Here is a 21389-nt window from a genome sequence, read left to right as displayed (position 1 = left end):
GCCACAACTTCTGAGAGATAACAAAACCCTCTTATTACAGCTCCTAGCATGTTTATTTTAATAGGCTTTTTTTTATACTGGGAAGGAAAAGATTCATAAACAATTTATAAAAATTCATGCTTTTCTGTCAAGCTACTGCAGTGAGCAAAGCCAGGAAAGGACAGTTGCACCTAAATATTAAATTAAGGACACTCAGGCACAAAATGCAGCCTCCTGAGACTTGTACTCCCTAAGGACTACAAAGCAAAGCAGCTGGGCAGGGAGAAAATCTAGCAGAAGGGGCCAGCAGTCAGTTCTGCAGCTGGTGGTAGAAGAACAGCTGTGTATGTGGATCATCCTACCCCATAAGCAACCACAACATCTGTGTTATTGGTATATGTTCTCTCCCACTTACGCCAAGTGGTTCTTTGCAGAAACCCCTCCTCAGGCCTGGCAAGCTCAGACAGTTATTACAGTGCTATGACTACGTTAAACACAGCACTTACGGTTCAAGCGAGATGGCTGCTGGAAAACTGAGAAGTAGATTTAACAACAAATAAAAAACTGACATTTTGGGGAAAAGAGGCTGAAAAGAAATCTCTCAGACTGACTCCTCCGCTGAAAGGTACAGAGTGAACTTACTGTGTCCCATTCACTTACTGCTGCGGAACTGCTGGGTCGCAGGAAGCAAAAATAAAAAAGAACACCCCCCAAGAAAAAAAAAATGGAGTTAGTGTGTTTTTTGGAGGCTGAATTCAAGCACAAGAGACAGGGGAAGCTACAATGGAAAAGGTGACAGAACACTAACAGTCCACACAGAAACACAGGAATCATTCACATTTCCTTCAGACACAGGTTTACTTTCTGGAAAGGGTAAATATCAGTCAGTGTAGCTTGTTTATAGCATAAATCAAAGGGATAACAGCTAAAAAATGGTAGTATTGATCATCCTGGGGCACACAAAATCTGCAGGCAGCCATGACTCTTGCTATGCCAGGCCCTGTCTGCAGCAGCAAACCTGCCTTGCTCCCTGATGTCCAACACATGTGGTTTGTCCTGGATATGATCTCCTGTGCACACCCCTCAAAGCACTCCGAGGCTTTGACTCACCTCTGAATATAGCACACAAAAAAGGCTTAAGCTCACACGTGCTTCTGCCTCACGAGACATGAGCTTGGCCCAAATCTACCATCCCAAAACTCCCAGAGCATTGCATCACTCAGACAAGTGCGTGCAAGTCCTCTACATGAAGGGCTTGGTACGGATCACTGGACAGGCATCATCCCACGAAGAGCACAGAGACACAGGTGACCTCAGGTGGGCAGTGTAACACTGCACGCTATGCCCTGAACCACTGCTGAGCCTGCACACTCAGCGTACCCAAGGAAGCACACCCAGCTCCTGCTTTTGGTGCCATTTCAGGGAATCTGGGGATCAGGGCACAGCTGACTCCAGTTGCTCTAAAACAGCACTGCCTCTGGACTGTGGGTCCTGCCACTTCCCTTGCAGTGTCTCCAAGGACACTGCTCCCACCGCCTCTCCGTGAAAAGCAAACAAGCCACTGCCATCGACTGTGCGAATGCTACAGCTGCTGAAAAAGTTGGGAGCAGGCAGCCAAGAGGAAAACGGGAGGAGTGCCCCTGTTGGGACTCAAGCCAATTGTGAAAACCTGACTCCAAACACTTAAAAAATAGCAAGAGTGCTAAAATGTATCTTTTGGCAAGAATTAGGTCAGCTTGATGGCAATTCTAAGAACAAGACAACTCTTCTCAGTACTTCAGGAACAAGGTAGGAAAATTACAGAAATCAGCCCTAATTAGCCAAAGGGACAGGCTGGGGACAACAGCCAAGCCAGGGAGTAAACATGAAAATGCACATAAGCTTAAGGTACAAGCAATCAATCCATCAGGGGAGGACTGCTGAGATATAAATACGAGTTCTACTTCAGTGTGTAAATAGACATGTATATGCATAATTAAATGTGTCAGTTTGAACTAATAAGAACATAACATATAGTAGAAAAATATTATGCAGAACTAGGACTGTATTTTAGAAAAAGAGTGAGTAGGATATCAAGGGATCAGTGAAATCAAGTGATGAATGATCTCATCTCTAGGCTGAGCGTTACTGATCAACACATGTCAAACACCCTCCTTGGGCAAAGAGGGCTCTGCAGAGCACAGTTTAACAGCCTCGCCTAAAGCAGTTTCCACACACATCCAAAAGCATCCTATCAAGGAGTGCAGGTCCTCCTACACCAAGTTTCTAAAACAGGACTTAAACAGACACAACAGTCCCAGCTAGACTGAGAACATCACCCCTATGTGTCAGGTCTTCTGAGAGGTGTCAACTCAGCTTCAGATAAGAGGTAACACAGGTAACGAAAACAAACAGGCACATCAACGGCAGCCACCTCAAATCATCTACCCCTCAAGCACTATCCCGAGAGGACACAAAATACTTCTCTGTAGCCACTCGGTTGTACACAAGCACCAAAAAAGAGGTTTGAAAGAGGACACAGTAGTTCTTTTTATAGAGATACAGTCTGTTATCCAACCAAAACACACAGAAGAGGCAACACAAGAGCAGGCTTCTGCAAACCTTGACAGGGGCCTTCCCCTTACCAGGGACCAGCTGATGAGGCAGAGCCAGCCTGGGAAGGTGGGCCAGCAAGGAAGCCAAGCAGAAACCCGACGAAGAATTTTTCATCAGGACTCACAGCAAACAGGACTCTCACACAGTGCAAACCTCTGCCACGGCATACAGAGAAAAAACAATTGCTCTGCTAAGGATAAATGACTTGGAGGAGAAAAGTGTTAACAGTGTAGGTGCTACTGCAGAAGAGCTTCAAAAATCAGACAGGGCTGGTCACAAGCTGGGTCTGTGTAACCACAGAGCAGGAAAACCTGCAGCAGAGACTGCTGGTGTGAGACTTCACTGACTGCTGTGAGACTGTCAGTGAAGCAGCCCATGAGAGTAGAGTTTGTTCCAAAACTCAGGAATCTGTGCTATACTTCACTGGATCATAACTTTGTACTCAATTTGAAATATTTTAATGGCTTTTTAACAAAGCCATCCTCAATTACAAACGCTTGCTCAAGCAGAAAGGTGCCACACCTTGGCAGTTTGATGGTACACTCAGCTCCACAGGCCTTTTTATTTTCTTAATGGCATCTGAATTTCTAAAACTGAGTAGATACTCCTGAGATCCAGGTGTGTGACGGAGCCTCAGCCCAGGCAGTGCAGCAGGGAGACTACGCAGATGCAGCCAGGAGACTTCCTGAGGCCAGTTAAAGGATATGTCAATGCTGCCTTTTGCAACAGCTTAACCACAGCCATTTTAAGCATGTTTCTGTGTTAGGCTGCTAGAAAGCCACAGACAGATGAAGCCTCACATACACCTGCTATACACTGGGGCACCTCAAACACAGTCTGAGTCTCTGCGTGCCACTGTCCGTGCCAGCTTGGTGAGGATGACCCTACCAGCCAACAGCTCCTCCCCCCTTCCACCAGCTACTGGGAAACCAACTGGGATTTCTTCCACGTTGTGAAGCTGAATTGAGGTTTGAATTAAGGGTACAAGCAGCTGTGCTGGGCTGTGCAAGAGATTTTGGCCCAGCCCAAGGGCACTGAATTGTGTGGACACTGTCACCTCTCCCAGGCACACACTGTCTGCCATCTCCAACTTCAGGAAGAATAAACACACACACAACAAATGCAATTTGACTATTTGTTTATCATCATTTGATAACATCAATTATTTCAACTCTGAGTCAATAAGCAGCAGCTTAAATAGCCAGAGGCCCTGATTCAGGCTATCGGCTCATCTCAGCCAGTCATTTATTAATCTTAAAGGAATGCCTGAGACATTAAACCATTATTTCTGAATCTGTTGTTTTTTTAAAGCAGTTCTCTATCTAAAAGCAAGGAATGACTGCATGAATATTAAAGGAATGACTACATGAATATTAAGGCACACTAAGGCTTGACAGAGCTCCACTTCTCGACGCAGTATTAGCAGTGAACACAAGGGCAATGTTTCTATTTTTTCCAGTTAAGTCTTGTCCTCACAAGCAGTGACTCTGCGTTTTTAGCTCGAAGGGCACAAATCCAAGTGTGATCTCATGCAACTGTCAAACCTCTTCTAACAGAAAAAAAACCTGTGCCAAGAACAGGTAGAAGAATCATAAATAGCTCTCTCAGGAGTTGGTTATACAAGCGAAATATTTCCAGAACACATTTTTCCTACTATTTTAAAGTTTTAAATGCTCAAAGACAGTTCAATGAGCACCTGGTCACCTCTTTAGTGTGTCACCAGACAACACACATTCATTTCACTTGTATGTACGAAACATGCAGCCAGTTGCTGGTGCAAGCAGGACAAGTCACAAACATTTGGCTTCACAGATGAATAAGGTACAACTTCCACCACTAAGTGTACATGCAACCACCTGGCTAATCAGCCTCTTCAATCTGTGGTGTGGTGGGTTTTTTTAAACTCCTCTTTGGATCTTCCCTGTGCTGGTTTCACACCAAAAATACTTGTGTTTGTTTCAGCACAGGTGCCTTTGGTTTGAAGGGGGAATTGAAGCAGGTCCAAGGCTCTGCAGGGGTGAGGGGGGAGATGGGGAGCACAGAGCCCCACCCAGCCTCTGCAGCCACCACAGCTCCCATTTCACCTTCTTCAACCCCAGTGGGATGAAGAAAACGTCTCTCTTGTCAGGCCATTCTGCTTACACCCACTCTCACGGGAGATGGCAAGTGCTTTGTTTACATTAAAACTGGCTTTCTGAAGGAAAACTTGAACATTTTGACACTGGATTCATCCTGCTGACTGCATGGATCAGTAAGATCTACAAACATACCCCAGCAGCACACTTAGTAAGGATTTCAAATGCTACCAGGGACACGCACTTGAGCACCTACTTAAGTACTTGCCTGAATTAAGGCTCAGGCTGTCGCAAAATCTCAGAATAACAGAAAACTGCTTGAGAGGAGGGACATGAAAACAAAGAGGTCATTTTTCTAAATATGGATTGACTGGTTGGAAGACAAAGCCTCATTTCTCCCCGACACACCCGCATGAGAGCAGCTGCACAGCTGGGAGATCTCCAGCCCCAGCTCACCCACATGCAACTACGTACCTTTCATGTTGTGTGAAGTACACCAGAAACCCTGAACACTGAGCACAGAGATACACAGGATGCAGTTTTAGTATCCAGTTTTAGCTGGAGATGAGAAAATCACACACAAATTTTATCTGTTCAAATTTAAAAACACCGATTTCCCAAGAACATCACCCCTGACTTTCAAATACTCCGATTTACATCCAGGTGAGAGGACAGGGCTCGGGTCCTGTGCCGAAGTGTAACTCCTCTGCAGGTGAGGTATATGCTACTTTCAATGCCCCTCTGAGTCAGAAAGGAAAGCCTAATGTCATCAACATTATGCTACCAACACTCTCTCAAGCTTTGTGAAGATATAAAGAAACATTTGTACTTAACGTATTCTCCTGCATTAATGTTTAGGGTGGAATAACCGTGTCCTGCCACAACCCACACGATCACTAAAATAAGTTCTGTCAGTTTATACACACACAGACAAACTGCAGTCACGACAAAACAGCAGAATGGAGTAACACTGAGCTTTGAGGCTGTAAATCTGGACGTATTTAGTATTTTACCATGTAAAAAAAATACACAGCCCCAGCAAAACAGCTATTAAGAAAACCTGGGAGTTCTTTAAATTTAATTTATGACATTTAGTCTAGAATGCACCTTATTACCTTGGGAGTCATAAAGGTGTAACTATAGAGGTAACTGTAGCTAGATGAGCTCCAAGAGGAGAGAAAAAGCAGCTCCTTGCTCAGATTGTAACTTCATAAGCTGAAATATCATCACTCAATTACTACAGAAATATTTTAGTTATCTTTCTAGACTTTTCCACTCATCATAAGGTCCTGGACACCCCTCAGACAGGCAGTGGATGCAGAAGAGTAATCTGGGAAGCAGATAGCACTTAGTGCTGCTCCTCCAAGGCTGAGGACCTACAGGACTAAACTCACTTTGTCTCCTCACACACAGCTGCAGCTAAGTGAAGGCACAGAATGTGCTTCCCTGGAGACACCAAAAGATTTGCTGAGTAATCTCTGAACCAAATAGGCAAGATAACAAGGTGAATCTGAATTCCTGTCTTTATTTGGGATACCTCCTTTCTTATGGATGACTCTCCAGTGCAGTAAAGACATGAGTAGAAATTACTGCAACAAACAACTTTTTGTTCTTTCACTTGTTGTTTTGAGTCACACAGTAGCAGCAGAAATAAACTGATCCTTCTGGGAGATGGGCAGCTCTAGATGCTTCCTTGGGGGCAGAAAAGAGCTAGACATGGCTTTCTCCATGAACTTTGGCAAAAATGAGTCCAGTGTTCATCAAATGAAATCTGCTGAATGCCATAAGTACCCTATGGGGCAATTTCAGATTGGCAGACCAGGTAAAGAAAATTTCTGTGCTCTGCTGGAGCTTTGTACAGAAATCAGCCTTGAAATAACTTACAGGCCTGCTCCTAATTTTTTCTATCATTCCATGTAGCGTTCCTGGAGATATCTTCAACATGTCATGGAATGGTTTACCCCAATGAGAGAGGATAACAGCACACGGAAAGGTTCTTGCCCCTTGGAGCTACATGTTCTACAGATTTAGAATAAATATTGCCTATGACTTCTACTATCAGTCCACATGACAAAATTTACTGCAAGACAGAGTGTTCAGTCAATGATCCCTCCATCACTTAAAATATGCCCTATTTTAATATTTTCTTTCTGTAGCTGTTGTTTTTTATTTGGTTTCACTGGCTATGGTTGAGGCAGACTTTGTATTTCAGAAAAACCAAGTTGCTTGAATATCATATCCACTAATAAACACAATAAAAATAGAAGCATTAGCCCAGAAAAACAAAGGCTGAAAGGGATATAGGATCCCTAAATAAATCAGGAGAGTAAACATCAGAGAAACAACTAAAAATCTGTTTGGTACAAGAATAACAAGTGCAGGTTTGCCATAAATAATCTAGAATTGTGAGATAGGCTCTTGAGCCTTAGTTCCCAGCTGATCAAAAAAAGGGCAAAGCTTGACCAGTGTCTTTCAAAAATCATGGATTATCTGCAGAAAATAACTGCACTAAGCATATACAGAACTATCCATATATCCCCTCGTTCAGACATCAGAAAACAGACCAATTCACACACTTGTTAATATGCAGTTTCCAACACTGTACAGAACAGGGTTGTTATCCAAATTAATATGTATAACAACTAGCAATAATGCTTGTCATATTTAGTTCAAAGCTAATTTAAATAAAATATGGAAGACAGTGCTCATTAAATCTGAGCCTTGTTTTGTTGAAGCTATTATAGACATCTGCAAACATTGTGTGTCCACCTGGAAGTTTAAGACACTAACAAAACAAAAGCCTTAAATGTCAGACATTTGTGGATAAAACGATTTTCCATTAGCAATTCTGGTTTGATCTCAATGGGGTTTTTCATAACCCACTAGTGGAAAACATCTATGGTGGAAGCACCAAATGTTCTTGGCCAAACCCTGCTTCCTGCAGCACAATCTACAGGTAGAAGCAGGAACGAAGGCAGGGCTGAAAAAAAGACCTTTATATAAAGATGCTACCTGGAAGTTCTTGCACATTCTGAAATCTCCAGCTTTACAAACCCACTTCTCTTCCTTTAGTAGCACCAGGCAGCTGCCCCACTGGTGAGGATCTGGCCCATGGCAAGCAAAGGTAAGGTCAGCAGTGATCAAATGCACATGGGATTATTGCACAGGCACTATTGCTGGAGCACGGTGACCATTCTGCAATTATGATTTAAAATCATATTTATGTTTCTTCAGTTTCCTCTGTTACCTAAGTCTGTTTAAAGGAGAAAGAGCAATAGCTACTGGTCTAATTTAAATAGTTATATTCTGTCCAGCTGAAATGTTTACTGTATTCAAACTGAAACTGGGCCAGTGTATTTTGTGAAACAATCCAAGGAAACCTTAGTGGCAGCAAGTGATCTCATTCAGAAAACAACTTCTACAGCTTTGCAGTGCCCCACAGCCCTGGAAACGTGGAATACGACAAAAAAGGAAGGGTGTCCCTTGCTGTCCCAGCAGCCCCATCTCCTGCACTTTTGAGGCTCTTTTGGTAGATCTTCAAGACAAAAACTAAGCCTGACCAAATATAGTTCCTAAGACCCAAAAAAAGCTGTAAAGATGGTATTTACTGCTCGAGTTCAGCATTACTGGTTCTGAATTCAGAAAACTGAACAGAAAGGTGCTGAGCAAGGGAGTTTGAGCTACTTAAGAGCACAGCAAGGACTGGGGTTGTTGGGAATGCTGCACAAGCAGATGTATGAAGGAGCAGCAAGATTTGCTTCTCAAATTTATTTCCTGAAACAGGACTTTGTCCCTCAATTTACTTTGAGTAAGTCTGGCTTCAATAGGAAACTAGTGGCCTCCTCTAAGAGATGCCAAACTAGAATAAGAAGCCACAACACATAAAGTAGAACAGTCACATTGAGGCAGCCAGCTCAGCTCCTGCTCTTGCATACTTATATGATTTCTTAATTTTAAACATTTCAGACAACAGAGAGGTTGTTTTATTAAAAGCCACAGACACTGGCAGTCCCCACATACATATGCACAAAGGTAATCAAACTCCTAACAGCAGTGACAAAGCTTGCTAAGTTATGTTCAGACTTTGGAAACCATCCACGGAGTCATAACTGGGAGGTTTGTGTGAGGAGAGAGGCAGAGCAGCACCCACAAAGCAGATCAATGATGTTACTGTGGTCAGTTGTGTCCCAAGGGACATCACAGTCTGCTGTGCAATATGAACAGGCTGTGAAAGTCTTCATCCATTCCTGTACCAAGTCTACTCATGAACTGTTAGGCAACATTAATAAAGGTTCTTTAAAAAAGAAAATAGTGAGCATCTTTAAGGCTGGTTGTAGTAGACAGACCTATATTTTTTTACTATGTTTTGTTCTGTTTGTTTGCTTTTTTTTTTAAACCAGAAAGAGCATATTTAAGAAATAAAGAATTAAGGTTTTGTCTATATCAGAGATTTGTCCTGAAGCAGCAAAGTCCCTCCAACTGAAATCACCACCCCGATGAGGTTAGAAATGACACCTTTAGACTGCATGTCATGCATATGACCATTCCCAAATGCACTCACTGCCAAAGCTAGTATCAGATATTCATTCTGTGCATGCTCTGATATGCAGTTAAGTAGCCTCCATTTCAACATGGGGAAGCCAAATCTTCTCTAATATTGGTGGTAATAGCACACATCTAATACCTGACACCTCTAGATCTTTCTGCAGATGTCATTAAGTAATATGCAATCTATAGACAGCAAAAAGTACAGACAAATCCAATCTCCATCACAAAGTCAGTTCGGTTCACTAAGCTGACAGGAGGAAAAATAGTAAGACAACCCATTTCAGACACTTGAATGGCACAAGCTGACTCACCAAGGGATGAGATAAGCACCAAAGTCACCATGAAGTGACTGGGGAGCACATGGCTTCAAGTGGAAAGCAGGAGGGAAAAGGAAAGCAATTCCTTCTGGCTGCAGTGGATAGTCAGATCAGACCTCCTTGCCCCAGAAACATAGACACACACAATGCTGATCACGAGGCACACCACATTTCTGCCTGGGTTCAGCTAGTGGTCTGCTGAACAGAGATAGCCCCTGAGCCTCTCCTTTGGCCTCAGCTCCCTTCATTCCTGAGCAGGGCCTGTTGAAACAATTATCTTTAAGTGCTGGAGCACTTAAACTGATCCTGCCATCAGTTTAAGTGAATGCAGATGCTGGTTTCTCCACGTGCCAGAGGTGTACACAGTTCACCACAGGAGCACCAACGGGTTCCACTGTCACCATCCCCGGCATGGTGAAGGCCCCAGGAGAGGAGTATGTGGTGGTGGTAGGCAGTGGCACTTTCTTTAGGGACTTGGAAAGTACCCTTCTCTCCTCAGAAAGGCTGCAGAAGCCCAAAACGCTTAAGTTGCTGATGCACTCAGATAAACTCTCCTGTATCTTAAAAAAAAAATGCCTTACTGACAAAGCGATGGATCCATTTCCCTCAGCCTACGGTACAGCTCACTGTTTGACTCATCACCCCGAGCTGGAAACATTTGCCTGATCCCTCAACACCAACACCCTGTTTGGTAGCATCTGTTATGTAGCTGTTACTACCATTTTCCCAGTTTTTGTTTTCCAATAAAAACACCACTGTGCCAGCAGTGTTGCTTGGAGGTATCTCCAAATGCAGGATCTGACCAGAGCAAAGAACACACTGACCCCAGGATATCACATTCTGCAGAAACTGCTGCTGGCACAAAGGCAGGATCCAAAATACTTGTTAACCCAGAGGTAAATGGTTATTATTCAGCTGCAGCACATTGAGGAGACCCAGAGACACGAAGTTCTGTATGATACAGTTGGGAAGTCTAGCCTTCACCAGGCTGGAATCCAGCCAGTGGCATGTGCATACGATGTTATTTAATAGACCCCCAAAAAAGAGGAAGGATAAAACACCCTCCTTTCCTACCTCAGCCTAAAACTACAGCTCCTTTCTCTTCAGTTCATCAGCTCAGAGTAGGTGACAGCTACATAAAGACAGTTCAGGAGAAGCTATATATAGGGTGAAGTGAACTTTTTCCCAGAAAGCTCTAGATCTAGGTCATCTTGCTTCTTCTGGGAGGTAGGAAAAAACAGGTTACTCACTTAACAAGAACACAGTTTCTAGAGGAAAAAAAAAGATTACTTGGAGCATGTAATTTTATGTAGATAGTACTTTTTCTTTCCTAAAGGATTTTTAAAAACAAAACTTGTCATTAAACACTGTCTCTCTCAAACCCTGACTCCATTTACTGTAAATTGAGAAACTTGTTATATTTACAGAAGGAATGGGCATTCTTTGGAAAGTTTACTTTCAGTAGCTTAGCCACACAGTAGAATAAATACAACTTCAGGTCTTAGAAATTTCAGAGAGCTTGTCTAAATTCAGACATAATGTAAAATCCCTCCTTGTATCTCATTTGTGGTTCTTACAGATGACTGACTGGAAGGATTATAAACAACCCAGCACAGCTCCAGGCGAGTTATCGTATGAATCCACTCTGATGGATTAAGTACCACATTGCCACTTCCAATCAAGGACAGAGTGGGAGAGCAGCCGAGCATCTCACTCATGTTTGGGCCAAAGGCCATCATCTACCTCAGCTCAGCCACTGCAGCATCACAAATGCCATTAGCTGAAGAGATGTGCCTTGGAGAGCAGGGCAGGAAGAGTTTTCTCAGCTCAGGACAGACCTTAGAGTGACACTATTCATGCAGTGCTCCTTACCAGTTTCTGATCAGCAGACCCCTAAAAATTGTCAAGTAGAGCTGTGGACCTGCATTTCAGTTTAATGACTACAGATGGGATTTCATTAGCTTTTGTGAGCACAGTCAAAACAGCCCACAGAGCCTCAGAGAGCCAGGAACTACGAGGTGAAAAAGCACTAACCTAGAAAAGAATTAACAGTTAATTTAAAGTGAGTATTTTTGCTTTAAGTGATACTATTCCTTTCCAAGAAGAGTAATGTACTTTCAAGGATGCCATTCTCCATGGGACAACCCACAACTGCCTCAAGGTCTCCAAATATATAGGTATACCATTACAGAACTCTGTGAAGCAAACACTAAAGCAATGACTTAGTTATATTTCATAAGCTAAACTGAAGATAAATGGATGCAACTGCAACAAAAATCATAATACTTAAACAACCAAGGGAAATCCCAAAACATCAGAATGGCAATGGCAATTAAGCAAGTACTATCATAGAGCATAAAATAAAGTCTACAACTGTTAAAATATTAATTTCAGCATCTTAACTAAATCTGAATTTAGAGCATTGGTTTGCTGAGCCTTTTATGTATTTTCCACTGAATGCAGCAGTTCACTGCTTTCTGTTAAGCAACTGTACAGACCAAACCAGTTTAGCAGTTTGGTACATCTGTAATCAAGCAACGCTTGCACTCGTTTGTTCAAAACCTGAGAGCAATCACTTCTCTTTCTGAACTTTAAATAAAATTTATGTATTCAGGCAAAATAAATACTAGTCTTAATCTATGCTGCAAAATTATACTATGTCTGAATTAAAGATTTCGACAACCATGTTAATAAAACACTGTGATTAATGTTCAGTGCACAGAACAAGCTCTGTATCTGGCTTTAATTACAGTGATGAATAAAAGTCAGAAACAGGCATCGTCCCAGAGTATTCATGCATTATACTGTCCCATAGATACTGAAATAATGGAGTCTGATGCACTTTGATCTCTTAGATAAGCCTCCCACAGCTCTGAAACAGAAAGGGCAAGAGCACCCAACCTCATCCAACTCTGCAATGTTCGCACACTGAGTCATAAAAGATTTGTATCCCCACTACCAAGATGCATCTCATGGCAATAAATACAGATAAATATTGCTCCATTTCCTTCTGGCTAGAGCTTGTATACAAATCATCAGGAGAGGCACACAGAGTGATAGTGGTGAGGACTACAGGGAAACCTTACAGTCTCTACAGAGCTATATATACTTGGACAGTAGTTATGTTATAGATATATCTCTGGGGTATATTCTAGTCAAACTTCTTTTTTTTTTCTAAAGCAGTTTGTCCATGACAAAGATTAGAAACTGACAGCATCTGGTAAATGTAATAGTTTTGATCATGGCTGCAGGACAGCCAATTCCTTGCTTTTGTCCAAACCAGCACTGACTGACTGATTTTTTGCTTACAACTGGATAGTCACGCAGCTTCATTGAATTTTATTAGTCATAAACCAGATGTTTCCTTGATGCTTCTAGGACCTCTCTTAGCCATCCAAACTCTACTGGCATATGGGCTAGCTACAATCCCAGCCTCTGGAAAACTCAGCATTGTCAGTCAGCTGAGACTTGTCTTTGACTGAGGATGAGGACCCCTTCATGGGGCATTTGGCCTTGGAGTACAAGGACTTCTCTTGAACCTAGAAATACAACTGCCTCTAGAAATACCAATTACTCCATTTGAGTAAAAAGCAGACTAGAGTACACAGAGGGCACTCCACTGTCCAAAAAATACAGTTGAGAGAAACAGGCTTCAGTATTGCAAGGATAATAGTCTGCACGTTCGTCACTGCACGCTGGGGCTAAGGGAGGAACTGAATTTCCTGAGTCACAGTTTCTCTCGTTCTTCCAACAGTTTCAGTCCTCCCCCAGGCACCTCAGGCCTACATCATCCCTCAACTAAACCAGTGGCTAAAACCAGAGGCAGGATGAGAAGGCTCAAACACGAGCCCAGCCTTTGACAGAGGGTACGTGTGCGTGCTCCTGCGCGAAGCAGAGCGCGCGCGCGAGCGTTGCGGCAGGTCAGCAGAAATGCCCGGTGCAATAAACCAGCTGGTTGTGATTTGGCTGACGCAACTGCGGTTGGAAGGACGGTCCTTTTATCTCCTCCTCCAGTTGCTGCACGCATCTGCTGTTTGTCCGTGTCACCGTGTGTGCATCGTGGCCCAGCAGCTTTTATGCCACCGGCATTCTGACTTTCTTCTTCGCTGATGAGAAACAGAGCGGTTGGCAGATTTCTGTGGAGGGGCTGGTAAATAAAATAATCAACTCTGTAACTGTTTGGTCTCTTGGAAATTGTTTCATTAGTTCATAGGAAAGTCGCGGCTGATTTGCTTTAGTCCATTCCACAGATCCTTATCTCTTCAAAACATAAAACTAGTTTGTTTTCTGCGGTTCAGAAACCGACTCCAGATGTACAGCCAGCAACAGCTGATCCCAGAAATGAACCAGCAGTACATACGGGAAGCAGAGGAGCTTCCTAAATGCATGGTGGTCCTAGAGTTTGGAGAGGGCGGTATTGCATGTTTGGGTTGGCTTGCCCAAAAGAATGCACAATCTCCCAGCACAGCAAAGATTCATCATCCTGATTAGGCAAGATTTCTTATTACCATCTCCACAGCCCCTTCCTTCCCAGTAATCGAGCATCTGAAACACAGGCTGCCAAATAAACGCTGAACTATCAGATTCCAAAACAGATTTTAGGAGACTTATCTACTGCCTTAAACAGATCTTCTGATGAAACTCCCTCTCTACAGCAGCAGGTTTGTCATAAATTTCCGCAGAGGTTCATTCTATAATGGAGGAATATTATTTTATTAAAATCAAATTACCATGGAACACTTTACAAACATGAATTAAATTACAAAGTATGCCTGCACTAAAGATAAACTTCATTACTTCTTTACTCCTCATTTTACAGTGAAGAAACTAAAGTGATCTGCTCAGGTTACAAACAGAAGACATTAAGCAAGGATGATGATGGCTTATGCTAGGGTTAGAGTGGGGGTTTTTGGTGGATTTTGTCTTGTTTAGTTTTGGGGCTGGGGTTGTTTTCCATTGAAGTGCAGTTTTGTCCAGCAAGCAGTTACACAACTCTAGCTCTGCTGAGACATGTCACTGCTATGGTTGCCCAAGAAGCTGGCAGAACAAGACAGCATCTTCTACAAATACACATCCTACCTTCAGAAACAAGGCACATCTTTGCTTCTGAGACCTTCACAATGTCAGGGCGAATTTCTCTTCTGGTCTAAATCAAGATCGAAGCTTGCTTTGCCTTTTAGAGTCAGAGCATGGTGACTCTTCAGCTTTTTCCCCTGAAAAGGTTCTATTCTAACTCAGCCACGACAACCCTAAAAATCTGCTCATTTTGTAATTCTTTGGTCTCTTAGAAACTGTTTCATTAGCTCACAGAAAAGTCATGGTTGATTTGCTTTAGTCTATTCCACAGACCATTACTTCTTCAAAATACAAATACATTTCTCTTCTTGTGTCTATGGGGAGGCAAAAACAAGGATGAGCACAAAGACTGGAAGAACACAAGTCTGTCATAAGCAAGTGGTGTTATTTTTGGTTTCTTGACTACAACCAGTTTGACTACAAACATTAACAGGGTCTGCAGAAGTGCTCATTAAGCCGAGCTTTCTTCCTTTGTTGAAGTGATGATCAGGGGTACAGGAAGACAGGGACAGAACTGTACAGCATCTTGATCCAACTTAAGACACTTCTTGCAGAAATCCACGTAAAGCAGAAAGCAGTACTCTGTCAAATGTGACTATATTCTCTCCTTTTCAAAATCCCTCTTGGAAAATCTTCTGGCCAGAATGGTTAGGAACAGATCTTTACCTACTGCCAACTCAACAACAGTGAGTCTAGAAACTGGCTCTAATTTTATAAGGGAGATGATAACACAGAGAACTCAAACTTCAGCATACTCTTCTCATTTCCTCTAGCCGCTTCTAACATGCATTTTTAACCAAATGTAGTTTAAAATCTATTTTAAACAAGCAAAAAAGTAAAATATTCAACAAATAGTCAGTATTTTCAAGATTAAAGTTATCTAACTCTGTAATACCATCTGGTATCCTTTATTTTCACGTTTGCCTTCCTTTCTCTCTTCTCTCTCTGCCCCACCAGCTTTTTACACTAGCAAAATGGAAGACAGCATCAATCAACCAGCCTGGCAGGCTATGCTGAAACCAGTATGCACTGAGACAGGAAACACGAGTGAACAGTTTGGGGGGTTTCCTGTTGTCTAGAAAGGAAGTTTAGACTTAGCACCCTCAAGAAACTTTCCACCTAGGACTGATGACCAGCAATACAATTCTCTAGGCAGTTTGCTAAGTTCTTGTTGAGCCCTTGAAGGAGTAGGAAGTGTCATGGCATATTGCACATTTACCAAATAATCCTGAGTGTAATTACAATGGCTTTCATAATACGTATATTTCATTATATCCCTACACTGATATTAAAAAAAATTATTATTATTGCTTTCACATATAAATAATTTAGCAGACCTGCAGCACAAGACACGGAGCGTTAACGTATTTTCTGGATGCAGGTGTGCAAATTGTATCCTGACTATTTATCGGGAGTGACTTTATCCCTGGCTTACTCTACCATTTCTTATCCATGCAGCAAACTCTCAACTTCAGCTCCTCCATCACTTTCTCTCCTCACTGAAGCTGATCTCCACCAGGGACTACTGCCAGAAGGCACCAGCCAGCAACACACCAACAAAGATACGCTCTCCTCTGAAGCCCTTTGAAGTTTCCACCAGATTAAGGAACTATGGACTGGAGTGGTATTTCAGTTCACGCCCACAAATGCAACTGTAATTCATACATGTCATCAGCAAGATGTGGAGGATAAGCAGAAAAAAGGGCAAGACCTGCACAGACAATTTTAAAATACACTCCTTTCACTTCTATGAACGTAAACTTACAAGTGGGTTTGCTTTTTTTCATGGATATCTTTCTGTATGTAATGTTTTCCCATGGCATTTTTCCCCCTTTTAAGCTGTTCCAACATACACTAACAGTTCCAGCTTCACACAACCACTCCATGTCAAGACTGTAACTTTACACTACCACAGTCTTGCTTCTTATACAATACACACAATCACAGACAATAAATCATCTCAGCTGGGGCCCAAGAGAATTTTTGTACAGATGTTTCTATAAATGGGTGCAACTCCTAGATCAGAATTAATCTGGCTCACAACTTTTAATTATATTAATTACCATGCCTTTGAAAAGACAGCATCAGAACACCGATGTAACATATTACTTGAGTCGCGGTGAGAGCATAACAAAAGCTTCTCTGTTGAGCAAAAGACAACCAATACATCCATCCACGGGGCAAGTTTCACACAGAAATGCAGTGGACTATTTCAAGGAAATTCTCTGACTATTCAAACTGAGGACTTCTTCAGCATCTCCAGAGCACTGTCAGGACAGGCTGATGTGCCACCTTCCCGAATGGGGGACAGCTGCAATGAAGCACAAGACAGGTGGATGGGGACACATGTACAATGTGTTCAGGTGACACTCAGTTAACAGAGGAGGCACAGGGAGGCTATTGCAGCAACCTCAGTTGCAGAGAAGCCATGAGACATCCCTAAATTGCGCTTTCAAAACCTGCTGTCCCCAACAGCTTTTGGAAGATTATGGGAGCACAGCACTGGGTTAAGCTCATGTTTGTGATCTCTCGTCTCATTTTGTGCCTACAGCCTAATCAAATGAGTATCCAGGCCAAAAGGTTTTAAATTAATCCCTCCAAATAAAAAAAAAAAAAAAATCCACTAGATCCACTGAAGCATTTTATCTGAGCCTGTAAAACACAGGGAAGTACTGAGTAAGGGGGGTGCTCTCTATCTCTTCAGGTAAAGGGGTAAAAAAAATATTATGAATCTATCTGCCACATCAACATATCAAATGTGCTTTTATGAGTTTAGTATCAACACCAAGAACTTGTGCTTATCTCTCATGCTGTCAACTTATTAATTTAGCAAGTGCTAAACATTTTTTTAGAAGACTGCGGTGTATTTTGTCCACAGTTTTAGAAACTTCAGGAGAAAAGATGTAAAGCATCTACTTTACTGTGTAAAAATTTCAAAATGTAATAAACTGGCAAATTATTTCCTGCAGCTATTAGGGAACTATTTAAGAACAGAAACCGGAGACAAGGATTAAGAAAAGGGACACATCTGTTCTGCAAAATAAAGCCTTTGAGAAGAACTACTAAAAGTGAGAGAAACTAGGAAAAAACATTAAACTTGTATGGAAAAACAGCAGAAGGCATATTGCCAACAGATGGTGAAGAACTCATACACTAAAAAGGAAAACAAACTTGAAAGCATACTCAATTTTGATGACTTGAGAAAAAATAAAACCAAAGCTAACTCTTTCCTAATCACAGATTCACTGGTTAAAAATGGAGCTGCATGTTCTTTGCACTTAGAAAAACAGTTGTAATTTTTGGGTTCTAAAATGGAGGCATTCAAAATTAGCAACCGTCTACGAAAATGTTGGTCCACTCTTGAAATCACTTCCTTTCCCCCCCCCATAAAAACACACTCTTTTTTTGGTGTGTTTTAATTATTTCCCATGTTAGCTGTTAAGCTCAATGCACTGGAAAATATCTGATGCATTAATGGGCCACTTTCTCATTAACTCAGACACCTGTTTAAAAAGATGCTTCCTCTCTGAGGCATTTCTGCTGTAGCTTATAACACGTACTGCCACAGAAACCAAGAGACAGGTATTGGCAGAGCCTCCAAAAAGAAGTTATTCCCCGTTATTCTGTGTATCCATACTGTCAGCCCAATCTTCTATCTCACTTTTGGAAGCAGGCATTTTACACAGCCAGTTCAACAGTACTCACTGATTAAAGAAATTTGACATGCAGTACTGAAATTATTATTGGGGGTGCATTTTGCAGCTGGAAATCAGCAGCTAAATAAAAATCATGGCAGGACGTGAAAAAGCATTTTAAATGTCGAAATAATACAGAAGTTAGTTACAAGAGACACAGAACTCATCTTCTACAACTGTGTTTCTTCACCCAACAAGTCTCCTTTAGTTTGCAAACCCTGCAAGAGTTATTCAGGAAGTTGACACATCCTTGCTGCAAACCCAAGAGAAGCAAACATACCAGTTTTTAGTCCCTTCTAAATGATGTCCATTTTACAGCAGACTTTTCAGCAGCTAGCTTTAAAACTGTTCACCTTCCAGTTTCTTGAGGCTAGTTACCACAAGCAAGTTTTCAAATTTGTTTTATACTCTTCCTTCCTTTCACTCCTAATGTCTATATATTATACACTAATTCTGGATAAGACACTGTAAAAGCACCAATTATCCAAAACAAGGACAAAACTCCTAAATTCCCATTTCTAACACTGAATCTAAGCTGCCACTTGAAAGTAAAAATGAGTGACCTATGGCCAGCACCATAGCAATGATGGAGCATCAGGAATTTTTCATATTTGGAGTTTTTGCACATCTTGTAAACAGTAAACAATTTAAAATCATAAATCCCCTCAAACTCAAAGTGCACGAAACACTGCATAATACTGTAGGTATTCTTTTTCTTGTTTTTAAAAATCACTAACCGTGGTAGTTCAAAATCTGTGGAAAGGATACCTTTGGCTTTGACTGTGAGACAGGAAATGCTACCTTTAAGGTAAAGCTTTAGGAACTGCTAGGATCAGTGGAGGAGCTTTCAAGACAGACAGCAATGTCTGAGCCAGCAAGTGCCTGTGGGTATATCACCTGATGCTACACAGCTCTATTCAAGTGAGGGAAGTTTTGCTATGAATACACTTACTCGAGAGTAGACACCTGTAGGTTCATTTATTTTACTCTTTATCGTGTTCTCAGTCAACCATCCACACTTACGAACAAGTTCTTCATTAAGAAAAAATTTTAAAAAGCTCTGACGACAGAGGAAGATTCATTACCTACACTGACATCCACACAAAAAGGCCTGCATAAGGCATATGCTTGATTTGTGACTCTTACAAGAGCTAACAAATTGTTTTCAAAGAGAGAAAAAAAAAACCAAAAAACTCCATAAGTCTTCCTAGAATCATAGATATAAATGCAATAAATTGCACAAAATTTTATGCTGATTTGACAAAAATTCAATGCATTCCTAAACCTCATGGACAATTCAGGCGTAATTTAGAACCACGTAAGCTTTAAAAAAAGCTTATATCTGCCAGCAAGCACTTTTTATTCACTGGACTTCAGCAGCAGCAGTTTAGAAGAAAGAAAAAAAATTCCTCACATCACAGAATTTATTCTAATACTCAGCACAAAACAAATAGGGACACACTGCCAAGACACACCAGTGCAGCTGCAGGGCACCGGCAAGGGCTGCTACATGTCGGGCTTCTCTTCAACACTTACGGGGCTCCTATCAGGGTGTAATTCTTGAACGTGCTGAAGTATCACGTCTGTCCGGCTAAATACTTCCTGCAATTTTGTTAATTATACATCAAGGTCTGCAACTACGGAGTGACTCCCATCCTAGAAAACGTACAGCTCCCGAGTCACCCCCCCAGAATTTGCGTCTTGACTGTCGTTTCTATGGATTTCTCCGGAATGTGTGCTATTATCCCACACAGGAAAACACTTCTCAAAACTCGAACAGAATGTGCAGTTATATCACGGGATGCTTTTCATTTTTCAGTGCTGTAGACGGCTCGTTCGGGTCAATACACATTTCTGTAGGTGGAGATCAAAGGGAGCAGACAAGTGCAATCCCAAGTTCAGGTTCCCTCTCCGTGTCCATCCCTTCCAGGCGCTTTCACACCAATGCCATCCCCCCTCCACATCAGCGTTACCCTCAGCTGTCAGCAAAGCCATCAAAGCAGATACCCGGCCTTTCTCTTCTTTCTCCCTGATTCGTCACTAAGATGTAAATTAACAGATTCTCTCTGAGACAAAAAAAAAAAAAACCCGAACAATGGGAAACACTTCCCCTCCCGTGCTCCACAGGACGGAGGGAAACAAGATCCCCGGCGCTGGGGGAGTGAGTTACTGGGGATCAGATGCAGCTAAAAATACGGGAGCGGAGCGAGCGGGCCCGGACAAAGCCCGGGCAGGGCCCGCGGTCCCGTCCCGGGGCGTCCCCCGCGCCAGACGGTGATGTCACCGCCGGCGGCAACAAAGGACGCGGCCCCGGCCGGGCGGCCCCTGCCCTGCGCCTCCCGCCCGCCCGGAGCGGCCGGAGCGGCCGAGACAAAGCGCCTTCCCCCGCGCTACGTGCGGGCGGAAAGGGAGAGGTTCGGGCCGCCCAGCGCTGGAGGGGAGGCGGCGGGGAGACGGCGGCCCCGCCGCGCCGCGGTCCGGCCGCCGCCGGGGGAGAGCGGCCCCGCGCCCCCCGCCGTGCCCCGGCACCCCCGCCCCGCTCCCTGCCCTACCTGATATGGCGGCGGCGGCTCCTGATCCGGCTCAGCCCCGTCCCCGTAGCTGGCTCGGTCCGACTGGGACTCGTGGAGCAGCGAGATGTCATCCGAGGTGGGGGACTTGAGGCAGTTCCCCATCTTACCCAGGGGAGCGCGGCCCCCCCTCCGCCTCCCCCCGCGCCGGCGGCGGCGGCGGATCCGCGCCCTCAGCCTCCCCGCCGCAGCGCACAGCCCGCAGCCGCCCCGCCGGGGAGGCTCATGCCAGCCCCGGCCCTAAGCGGCTTAGCAGCACCGCTCGGCCGCCTCCCGCTCCGCTCCGCAGCCGCCCCGACCCCCGAGCCGGGGGGGCGGCAGGACGGGCCTCCCACCCCCCGTGGGGCAGCGGGCTCCAGAGGGTCCGCCCGCCCCGCGACAGCCCGGCGCGGTTCTGCTTCCCGGTCACCAGCTCCCTGCGCACTGGGCTTTGTCGCACGGGCCGCCCTGGCTCCTCCTCTCACCCCTCCCCGCCGGGCCCCGGGAGCAGCCGCGGGGCCCCCGCTCCGCTCCGCTCCGCGCCCCCCGCCCGGC

At 43.6% G+C, this 21389-nt stretch overlaps 1 protein-coding gene and 1 long non-coding RNA gene across 2 annotated transcripts in view; one reads left to right on the top strand and one right to left on the bottom strand.

Annotated features, from left to right (window-relative positions):
- The window catches only part of LOC127476854 (uncharacterized), a 32135-nt gene extending 14900 nt beyond the window's left edge, over positions 1-17235 (top strand). The window contains exon 2 of the long non-coding RNA XR_007906749.1: positions 16049-17235. This is a non-coding gene — a long non-coding RNA (uncharacterized LOC127476854). The remainder of the gene's footprint in view (positions 1-16048) is intronic.
- RNF11 (ring finger protein 11) overlaps positions 1-20989 on the bottom strand; it is a 29913-nt gene extending 8924 nt beyond the window's left edge. The window contains exon 1 of the mRNA XM_051800185.1: positions 20838-20989. Within this exon, the coding sequence (XP_051656145.1) occupies positions 20838-20960 (123 nt within the window). The 5' untranslated portion in view covers positions 20961-20989. The remainder of the gene's footprint in view (positions 1-20837) is intronic.
- Positions 20990-21389: the final 400 nt, after the last annotated feature.

Source organism: Manacus candei, unplaced genomic scaffold (assembly GCF_025592945.1).
Source record: "Manacus candei isolate 608988 ecotype Guabito, Panama unplaced genomic scaffold, ASM2559294v1 h1tg000005l, whole genome shotgun sequence".
In the NCBI taxonomy this organism is placed as follows: Eukaryota; Metazoa; Chordata; class Aves; order Passeriformes; family Pipridae; genus Manacus; species Manacus candei.
Note: the sequence above shows the minus strand (reverse complement) of the source record. Positions and strands in the feature narration are given on the sequence as shown.